We start from the raw sequence: 11,736 nt of genomic DNA, 5'->3' as shown, positions 1-11,736 counted from the left end.
GGCAATAAAGGAGAGGCAATTAATTCTGGATACATGTGAAAATTAATCATTTTATTTTATTGTTTTTGAAGTTATAGTGTTAACATGACCTCAGCTTTACATAAGCTGGACAAAAATCAATGCCTAATAACCATTAACCTTTTGATACGTCTGGGCTCCTAAAGAGAAATAACAAGGTTCAGTCGTCATGTTTAAGCTTCCTGATTTTGCCCTTGTGGCGATCGATTTCCTTCTGTAGACGCTCAATCTCCTTTTTGTGGTGCTCAATCTCTTCCGTATGATGCTTCCTTAGTGCTTCCATCTGCTCCTTCTCCTTCTGCCTACAAGCGGAAAAAACAAACAAAAAAAAAAGTTAATGGGTGAAAGTGTTGTGGGGAAAAAATAAAAATCCCAGGGAATATTTACCTGAAGTATCGCTCCTCTTCCGCTACTTCTCTCTTTCCAAATGCACCTCCGGCCTCTCTCACAGAGCCTCCTCCACCACCACCTTTCCCAGCTCCCTTGCCCAACTCACCAAGCTAGAAGAAAAAAACAAAACGATAGACATCAAAGTGCAAGTGCTATTATATTAGGACCAACATTTCTGTAAATCAAGACAAGTGCATTTATTTTCCATCTGACCCACAAGTATACACTCATCCATCACAAGTTAAAATCTTGACACATTGGAGATGGTGGCACTGACAAAATGACAGAAGGCTCAGCTGAAGATGTAAAGATCTTCACTGGGATGACCAGATTGGACAAGTTTAGAAATGAGTACATTTCGAGCACTTGGAGATAAAGTTAGGGAAGCAAAGCTGAGATGGTTTGTACATGTGTAAAGGAAGGATAGTGGATATATTGGATAAAGGCTGTTGAAGATGGAGCTGGCAGGCAGAGGGAAAAGAGGAAGATGTCAGAGGAGGCTCATGAATATAATAAAGAAGAAGATGCTTAGGGATGGGGTGATATGAGCTGGAGACAATCGATCTGCTGTGACAACCTCTAAAGGAGGCAGCTGGATGTTGTAGTAGAAATGTGCCAGGCAGCAGCTCATACTGAGTGTACAGAATGTGGAATAGACTACAGTGATCTTTTTGACCTTTGACCATTTTCATTGGAGTCTGAATAAGGTGTGCCAACCTTCAACTGAAATGACACAGTAAGGTTAGATTTTTCACTTCTTTCACGGACTCCTTTCAGCAACAATATATGTTTGAAACAATGAATAAAGCTTAATTTAATTAATTTTTCCTTCCAAGATAAGGGGCTTGCCACATTTCAGCAGTTTTGCACATAAATGCTGGTGATTTCAGGTATTTACACAACTAAAAAGGGGATAAAATATTTATTTTATCCTGTTCATAAGAACAGCGTTACAATTAATGTCACATACTTAGTCTATATAGCCATAAACCAACTGACATGTCGCAAAAAAGTGAGTCAGTAAAGTGTTTAGGGGTAAATAAAACTGCACATACATCATTTTGCGTGTTTTTCATTGCAGCCATGAGGGATCTTCTGTCGTCTCTATTTACAAACATCACTGTTTGCTTTTTCCACCAATTAAGTCGCATTTTTGACCACCTGGCTTCCTCGCGAGCCTTTTACTGATATGGCAGACGTTAGCGAGCTAGCTGCTAACGTCCAAAACTGTCACCAAACCCACCAAAGTTTACCTGATCAGATGCCATTCTGATCTGAGAGGCGACGCATCTCCTCAGGTTTGCCCCCAGAAGAAGTCTCGCCATTGCCACTCAAATAACAGCTAAAACAACTGCACCAAAACAGAGAAAAGTTTAGTGCGACTAGTTGTCCTTTTAGCACAAAATGCGGAAATTTGAAGTAAACGCCTTGTATGGGCGTGGAGAATACAGTTTGTGGCACATGCGCGCTTGCTGCTGCCACCACCCGGCGAGGGGGAGAAGTGCAGCAGTTCCGTCCATATGGCTCCATCTTAAATTTCGTATTTCAGCTTGTTTCAGCACTTTCAGGTGATTTTTTTTTAGCTTTTCAGTCCAGAAGTCATCTGCATAAGATCTAAGAAACAAATCGCGTGCATACACATTAAATGTAATTTCAAGTGGATCAGTCCAGTTTCTCAAATACAAAGCACATAACACTCAACAATCCAAGTCAACTTTGTTTCACAGATATTAATGGGATTAATTATCATGGTATGGTAAAATCCAAATTAAGCTAGTATTTTCTGTATATCTATATATTAAATTTTGTGATGGTGTCCTTTCTCATTTCCTTGATATTTATCTACATCAGCCAAAGATGATTTTGAAAACAGAACAAAGTCTTTTATTTCAGTTCAAGTTTTTTTTTCTGGCCAAGAAGAGAGGGTGTGTGCTGGATGCCTCAGCACAACATAACTGCAAAAACAAGCAGATACGCAGAGATAAGCAGAACCTAATTAAAAGATGAGAGAGAAAAACATGATAAATTACAATTTATTTATTGAGGAACGGGATCTGCTAGGGATTTGACAAGGAACTAATGGGATCACAGTGGGGTTTTAGTGAGCATCTTGTCAGGTACTCCAACTGTGAAACGTGGTGGTGTATATATACATAACTTGGACCTGCTTTGCTATTACTGACAAACCAGTGACGTCCAAATTATACCAGCAAATTCTAAAGGAAATATTCCAGGCCACAGTTTCAAGAGAAAGTGGGTCATGCAGCAAGACAAAGACAGTCTGCACATGAATTTGCCTACAAGAGAATGATCAGAGAAGAATGAACTCAATGTTCTGATTATTATCCAACGGATACACTAGGAGGCAGTGGGTACACATCTTAGCAGAAAATGCAAGTATATGTAACCCAAGCCAAGATTAATTGCTGTAATAAAAATATACTGGAGATATGCAGTTAATGCACTGAGGGTAGAGGAAAACTGTTTCATTGTACTTGGCAGGAAGATTAAAACAATTTGGGCTGAGATTAGAGGGTAAAAAAGAGATTTAAAATGAAATTCAACAAGGCCTAAAGCTATGCATAATTGATTTGTATTCAGAAGGACACAATTATACTAAAAATGAACAATTTTTAATAAGTGTCCTTTTTTTATAACAGTCAAAATGCTGGCAGCTATTCTGGAAAATAAAACAAAAACCCCATAGACTAAATTTGCATACTGAATAGAACAAATCATGTCAAACGTTTGATTAGAAAGAACATGTTGAAAACAAAAGGTTTTAAAGAGACCTTTAAAAAAATTAGGGGATCATGTTGGTTTGTTTTTGTTGTATTTTATGAATTCCTCGCTGAGTTAGCTTTTTTCGATGGCAAATATTTAGACATATTTACTGCTGCACAAAGCCAGGTAGTGTCAGATTTACTGATTTTTCTCTTCACAGATATATAATGGTGAATTATTTTGAAGTTTATTTTCTAAGAATTAATCATAAGCTTTGATATGAGAAGGCAGAACAGTGACTGCTGGGTACAGGAGGTGATGACTGTCTGAGATTACGGTCAAACAGAAGTCAGGCTGGCTTAATTTGATGTTTGGCATACTCTCATGTGTTATAGGAGAGCTTGTGAAAAGAAATACATTACCAGTTACACAGAAAACTGCACCTTGAACTTTGTTGGTGGATAAATTTCCCAGTTCTTGTAAAAGCTGACCTCACAGGAGGTCAGCTTTGAGGGGTGGCTGTAATTTAGCGGGCAGAGCAGGTCATCTACTAAATCAGAGGTTTGGCGGTTTGATCCTTGGCTGCTCCAGTTTGCATGTCGAAGTATCCTTGGGGCAAGATACTGAATCCCTGGCTGCTCCCGGTGCATTCATGGGAGTGTGATGTACCACAGGAGATAAGATGTACCACAACGTAAGGAGTGCTCTACATGTTGATAAATATGTTTTTTTCCTTTCGATTAGATGATGGGTGAATGAGACATGTTGTATAAACTGCTTTAAGTGCTCAAGCTGAGCAGAAAAGTGCTTCATAAGAACCAGTCCATTTACTCTATGTTACCATCTTTTGGACAATTTTGAGAGTGCATTTATATGCAGGAGGGACAGTTCTTATGAAACTGAATAATGCAGCCTAAGCAAGTTTTCTAGTTACTCAACACAATTAGAATTTTCCATACAATGACATGAACTGTTTATGCTTGTAATTGTAGTTACACTGAACTGAGGCTGCAGTCGGTTTTTGCCCCTGAAAAGCTGAGGACTGTTTGTCACCGGAAATTCATTTTGCACAGCAAGGATAGGTTGTAGGTGTTTAGTACAGATGAGTCATAATGGAGTCCCATTGATGAAGCTCACCACCTCACCCCACCCGACAATGCTCATCGCAGCACTGAGTAGTGTAAGCTCAGCATCCCTGACACTTTCATCATCTGAATCCAGCAGAGTTGAGGGTCAATGAGCAAGTGTTGGCGTGGTGCTTTTGCAATGACGTGTTGCTTCCTGTGAAACCGTTAAGTTCAGTGATGACCATGAGGATGTGGAAGTGCTTGAGAAAAGAGAAAAACATGCAGACCTGTTGAGACACTTTATTCTGTGAAACAGCCTTGGTCTGCAACTATGGAGGACGGGGCAAAGGGGACCATTTTGCTTTACCAGGTTAGATCCGACAATTAAGTGACATGCTTTTCAATATTAATACGCTTCAGAATTAGTAACAGGATGTGCACGGCTGAGGTAGTAATGCCCTTCCAACGAATGGTGGCAGTATGCACTCATATAAACGGAGAGGATCTGCTGTCTGTTGCAATGAATATACAATAAGCTGCTGTTCATATATCTAGTTAGTTAATTAAATAGTTATTGATGCTTTACATTTTAGGGCACAACACCACAATGACATTTATTTACTCAAACAACAATGCGCACACACACACACACACACACACACACACACACACACACACACACACACACACACACACACACACACACACACACACTACCAACTAATTAAAACATGACTATATAAATATGGCAATGCTTTAAAGTCTCTCAGGGGAATGAGTTTCTCAAACTTTAAGCTGTGCTGCAGCTCCTCCCATTATTAAGGCTCATATATATACTGAACACACGACAGTCACGCAAACAATCTCATCTACTCTTGCAGTCCACCATGATAAGTGTTACTTTCATTTTATTGAAGTGAGGATAGAAACTGAGTGAATATTTCTGTGCAGCAGTGATCATTATTGCACACAAGACACAAAGAAGTGACTAATTCTGTTAGACATAACATGTAGCACATCCATGACCACATAATTTTCAGTATATTAGACATAAATAACTTTAATATGCATAACAGATTAACGTAAAATTGCCCAAATTGTGTCTGATTTCATTTTATGTGCAAGAGAAAAATGTCAGCCGCTGTGCTGAATCAAATTGAACTTTGAGGGCTGCTTATGTGTGCGGATGTGCACATATGTCTATGTATGGGCTTCCGGTCCACAGGATGCAAAGCAGCCGGTTACCTGAATCCTTTCACTGCTGTTCACCTCCTCGGCTCAAGTGTTGCCATAGGAAATTGTATCCTGGCAACAGCACTAACCTGAGCAAAGACAAAGTAAGGTCATGCAGAAGACAAGATGTGGCACAATGTTTCTGCATGATCAGTCTCTTTTCATACCCTCTGCATCGATGGACATTTATTTCAATTTTGCCACGATATCCGTTTAGCATGTTTGCAGTTTTTTAATTTTGCATAACATTTCATGAGAATTCACATCACCTTTGCATTTAACAGCCTTTCTGGTGCAGGGCTTATTACAAAATCTCATGTTTGGATATCATATATGTCCTGTTTAGCAGTGCATCAATAATTTCACCAAACAGCACTTCAATTAGAAATTCATTCACACCTCTGGGGAAAAGTTTTGTTGAGATAATAGGGCTTCTTTGGCATGCTTCTGAACTACAAGACCCACGAGTACCCTACATTTCCCTTAAATGCCCACTGACCTTCGCAGATTTAATTAAAAAAAAAAACCCTTTAAAATGTAGATTCATTATCTGACATCATGTGAAACTTTGATTTTGTTAAAGTATTCTTGAGGTTATCTGAATTACCTGTAGTGTGCCTGTATCGATATTAGTGTATGCAGTTAGGCTTTGCTAAATGACTATTATATTGCTGCATAATCATAACTCTATTCCGAGGAACTGTAAGCTTTGATATTCTGTAAAAATAATCCCAGATAAATTCTGCACAAGAACTCAGACTTATTAGTTTCCTTCGAGTGCATTGAGCTTAGCTATTGCACAGGGGCTACTGATGCAGAAACCCCTTGTTTCTAATAGCCTTCATGAACTGCCTGGATGCAGACACTGTTGCCATGGTGACCACCAGGACTGATAAAGGGGTCGAGGTTCTTTGTGTGATGTACATTCAAGGTCTTTTGGCAAAGCAGAGTTGCAGACACTAACTACCAGAATTAGCATTGAATTAGCAGCACAAACTCTTTCTAACCGCTGTCGCACCATTAACAAACAATTGAGAGGTTTGTAGTCTCTATTTACACATTCAGTCTTGAATAAAAGGCAGAAACAGCATTAGATCTCTCTAAAACATACAACACTGCAACATTAAAAAGCTCTTCAAGGCATTACTTAGGGGTTGAAAAACTTGTTGAAGCATTCATTATTTCTAGGCTGGACTACTGTAATTTATTTGATCCAGAATGCAGTGAGAGTGCTGATAGGGACTAGAAAGGCATCCCATACTTCTCCAATATTAGCTTTTCCTCATTGACCCCTTTTAACTTCAGTGTTGAATTTAAACATTTTTCTTAAATGATCAAACTCCATCTTATCTTAAAGACCATATCACCCCAATAGAGCACTTCATCTAGGACTGCTGGCTTACTTGTGGTTCTTAAAAGGAAAAAAAACAAGCAGAGCCTTCAGCTTTCATCCCTTAGACCAGCTTTAAATGTTTCCTTTGTAATTAAGCGCATATTTAGAGCTTAATCAGGTGACCCAAAATCCTCCTGTAGTTCACCTGCTGCTCAGACTACTGCAGGACGTCAATTCATACAGTACTGAACACAGTAATGTACAATTAAAATTATTCTTTTGATAACAGCCTTGATCAAAACTAGTTACTTATGGCAATCCATTCAATAGTCACATCATAATCTTCCTTAAATTTAAATATTCCTTGTATATATCTTATTTGTAAACATTTTCACAAGAAAAGAAATGGGGATATCCTGTTGTGACACACCAACATCACCAAGATTCCTTTTAATATCAGTCAGTACCTGTAGGTGCAATTAGCATGACTAAAATATATATCTTCTCTTCACGAAGGAGTACCAGTGCCTTTCCACAGTCTAGCTGAGTAGCCTGGTCAATATTCACTGTAATATTTAAGCTCTCTTTCCACCAGTCCCAAAGACATTCATTAGCCTCATTAGTTGGCCCTGGGGTTGGCGCACCATCTGAAAGTAGCCCACCATGAAGCCACTCTCAAGAGAATGGTGGCCTTTAGCTATGACGCACGAGCCAGCTGTAATCCACCACACCTGGACTTTTGCCATTAAGCAGTAAAGGAACCACATGGGAGGTAGGCATATTTTAATGCACAGTGATCCTTTATCAACCCTAATCAGAGTGGAAAGTGCAAGAAAGAGAGAAAGTATGTGTGTGAGAGAGAGAGATGCAGATGTGTGCATGTGTTTGTATGGGCAGGTTGAAGTGCTTATTTGAGGTCAGTGGGAGACCATAATAATATCAACCTCTACAGCACTTCTCCTCATGCTGGCTCTCTTTGCTGATTTCCTGAGTGGTATGGAATTGCTTCAAATATACATTCATATTCAAGAGAAATTCTGCTATCAGAAGCAGAAAAACCCAACAGTTTAAGCGTCTCACAGTCAAGCTTTTGGATCAGTTACGCTCTGGATAACACGAGTGTCATTTGAGCTGAAGGACATGCTGTGCCACAGCTGAAAACAATGGATGTAGCTAATCTTCTGAGCAGAGTTTTTGTTCCCCACTAATGACTTAAAGCTGGCACAGATTTTGTAACAAACAGCATGACACAGTGTGTTTAAACTAACAGAATCATTGCTGAAATCTGATTTCTTCTATCTATCAGTTTATATTGTAAATACTGAGATACATAATACATATTTAGACAATGAATTATGGAAATATAAAGCCCATATTCTAAATTAAAGATACAGATTAACAAAGGAACTCAATATACAAACGTCCAACAAAACTGAACATTCAGTATTTTCTGCAGAAATGTAGAAAACAGATCCAACACGGTGTCTATTATAATAACAGTTTCTGCTCATATGACATGATTTTATTACTAGGCAGAGTTTGCTTAATTTTACTTTTTTTTGTCTTTTTTTAAAACTAACTTTATTTAAAGTAAACAAGTTTACATATAAAATGCACATACACATACAATTACATATACAAAACCATGAGCACATACAAAAGGGAGAAACAAGGAGGAAAATCTAGCATCTGAGTCCACACAACGTTCACAAGACTTACAGTTTTAATTCGTTCCAGGGGAAAACTTTCCCAAGTTTCAGGTCCATTGTTCGTCTTCTCCGCAGGTCTGTAATGATATGTTTACTCACCACATCACTACTTATCATCTTTTGTTCAAGTACTCCTTTGGCACTTGCTTAATTTTACCAGATCTCAAATTATAATTTGGAATACCACAATACATCTAACAATTTACTGTGGAGGATGCAGGTGTTTCCACACCTGCAGAAATTACATTACATTACATAACGTTACACAGACGTGAAGCTAATGTTCTTCTCAGGGTGAATGAGCAGGTGCAATTTGACTGTCTTGCTCTACAATATGTTGACAGGTTGAGGAAGCACTAATTGAAAGACACTGACTGGCTCCAGGGATTTAATCCAACTGTTCAATGAGTCCAACTGTGAAGTGGTTTATGTAATTACTGTTTTATCTCAGATAAAATGTCACCTTTTAAGGTCATGCAAATGACAGTTATGCCAATAGTGGCATCAATAATAGGCGCAGGTATTAAAGCCTTTCTTTAGTTTTGGTGTTGCCATCGGTGTTTGTTATGCAGGGTATTGATTATCCACTTGTTATTGGTGTAATCTTACCCTGCCCAGAGTGTGCAAAACTATTTATTTAGAATTTTCTAATGGAATTAAAAACCAACATCATTCTGGAAAGGATATTACCCCGGCGGCTCAGGAATTCTTCGAAAAACCATTTTCAGTTAACATAGTTTGGCTCTACATCTATAGTGCAAGTTAAAACTCTACCAAACAAAGCAAAAGCCATATATCAGCAATACCCAGAAACGCCACCAGCTTCTCTGGGCCCAAGCTCATGTGAGATGGACTGATGTAAGGTGGAAAAGTGTGCTGTGGTCTGAAAAGTCCACATTTCAAATTGTTTTTGGAAATCATGGATGTCGTGTCCTGTGGGCCAAAAAGGAAAAGGACCATCCAGATTGTTATCAGCGCAAGTTCAAAAGGCAGCATCTGTGATGGTACGGGGTGTGTTAGTGCCCATGGCATGGGTAGCTTGCACATCTGTGAAGGCACCATTAATGCTGAAAGGTACGTACAGCGATGTCTTTTTTAGGGACGTCCCTGTTTATATCAGCAGGACAATGCAAAACCACATTCTGCATGTGCTACAACAGCCTGGCTTCGTAGTAAAAGAGTGCGGGTACTAGAGTAGCCTGCCTCCAGTCCAGACCTGTCTCACATTGAAAATATGTGTTGCATTATGAAGTGCCAAATATGACAATGGAGACTCCGGACTGTTGAGCAACTGCAGTTGTACATCAAGCAGGAATGGGAAAGAATTCCACCTCCACAGCTTCAACAATTAGTGTCATCAGTTCTCAAACACTTATTGAGTGTTGTTAAAAGTTATAACACAGTGGTAAACATGCCCCTGTCCCAGCTTTTTTGGAATGTGTTACAGGCATCAAATTCAAAATGAGTGAAGATTTACAAAACAACAAAGTTTATCCGTTTGAACAGTAGATATCTTGTCTTTGTAGTGTCTTCACTTGAATATAGGTTGAAAAGGATTTGCAAATCATTGTATTCTGTTTTGATTTACGTTTTACACAACGTCCCAACGTCACTGGAATTGGGGTTATATAATATTGCCTATAAAGGCAACAACAGAATTTGTACTATTCTAACAAGCTTGAAATAGCTGCTAATAGTTGGTGTAGCCAATTTTATTCTTCAATGCAGACTGAACTCTCTTAAGCAAGCTCTATTATAATTTATTTAAGTAATCTTCACGATTGTTCTCCAGGCTTCTTGAAGGATATTCAAAGCTCTTTTTTGGATATTGGCTGCCTTTTATTTTGTTCTCTGTCAAAATGATGCCTCACTGAGATTTGGGCTCTGGCGAGGCAAATCTTTCAGTGATAGTTTTACATTGTGTGCTTTTCTATCCATGCATGCTTTTACTGCACTGGCGGTGTTGGAATCATTGTTATACTGAAAAATGAAGAATGAAGTGAATTAGACACTTTACAGGTGGCATTGCAGGGTTATCATGATGGTAATTTTGTAAAGATGTTCAACTGTGTTTTGGCTTGAACCAAAGAAGATCCCCGCCCCCACTCCCCCAGATATGCTGAGTCTTCAGCTAATAGCTCTTTGGGTATCACCTTGTTGATGCCAAAATGTTATACCTGTGTTATCTTTTTTTGCAGATTTAACTAAAAACATATAATTGTGGTGCGGCTCATTGCATGAGGATGCTTGCTAGTATAGCTGTCTATTAAGTCTATGTAAACAGACCTATTTTATGGCAGCAGAAAAAGAACAAAAACAAAAACAAACATAAGCATAATAATAATAATGGCTGAGCTCCATTAAGTAGCACAGTAAACGTTCACAGAGAACCAGCACACATAAAAGGAGCGGAGTGCAGCAATTGTTAATATACCTGCTGTAACTGGTGATGAGTCAAAATATCTGTTTGTGACTAACATATGTGCACGGATAATAATTTGAAACATTTTAAATTAACTTTCAAACTGAATTACAGGGAAAAGACAAGAAAAAGATAATCAAGCTCATAGATCTTTTACTTCCTCAAGCTTAATAAAGATATTAACTGGAAAAGACTGAAGGGTTTTAGTGTTAACTTTTCTGCTGCTTCACACTTTCTAATTATAATAATTTAATGTACTGCTGTCAGCTAATAAGAAGATGTTACTGACTGTTGAAAAGATGTTTACTTCTCTTGGGAGGCCTAAAGACCCTCTCTTCTTTCTCCATCTTGAGGATTAGCATCCTCTGTTTCTATAGTAACCTCTTCAATTAAGAGACAGCCAGGATCTCACTGTTAGCCAGCAAGGTGCTAATTGATACTGGATTTCATGTCATTTGGGGGTTGAAATGAGAATTAGGGAAAGAATTAGTGTGTGTATGAGAAACCACTGACAGCTTTTGGATGTTATTAGCATTGGGAGAGACATTGCATCTGCATATAATTATTGTGACTTTGATTGGATTGGCTTCTTTTTTAAATGGCTGATTAGGAGAAACAGGCTGTGTCCTATACAGAGGGTATTAGGAAATGTGCAATCATCTAATCTTTATAGCTGCATTAAAATTGCTTGTGTGAGTGTATAACTTGTGTCCCTGGCAAGCCCTAACTCAGACAGCGACCGATTGAAATGGAGCAGCAGACCCTTTCCCCCCTTTGTTCTCCTTGTTTTCCCAATCCATCGCTTTTCTTTCTATAGCTTTCTATAGATCTTTTCTGTCT

The 11,736-nt window shown here is 38.6% G+C and overlaps 1 protein-coding gene across 1 annotated transcript; it reads right to left on the bottom strand.

Annotated features, from left to right (window-relative positions):
* Positions 1–30: 30 nt before the first annotated feature.
* atp5if1a (ATP synthase inhibitory factor subunit 1a) lies at positions 31–1,841 on the bottom strand. The gene is made up of 3 exons (XM_085261521.1): positions 1,662–1,841; positions 406–518; positions 31–320 (listed from the first exon to the last, which is right to left on the bottom strand). Exons 1-3 carry the CDS (start codon positions 1,731–1,733, stop codon positions 179–181), a joined length of 327 nt encoding a protein of 108 aa, XP_085117647.1. The 5' UTR covers positions 1,734–1,841; the 3' UTR covers positions 31–178.
* Between the last annotated feature and the right edge of the window lie 9,895 nt (positions 1,842–11,736).

This window comes from Mchenga conophoros, linkage group LG22 (assembly GCF_057382185.1).
Source record: "Mchenga conophoros isolate Kocher_MC1m ecotype Shallow Benthic linkage group LG22, M_conophoros_male_GT1.1, whole genome shotgun sequence".
NCBI classification, from domain to species: Eukaryota; Metazoa; Chordata; class Actinopteri; order Cichliformes; family Cichlidae; genus Mchenga; species Mchenga conophoros.
The sequence above is the reverse complement of the archived record's forward strand: the minus strand, read 5'-3'. Positions and strand labels throughout refer to the sequence as shown.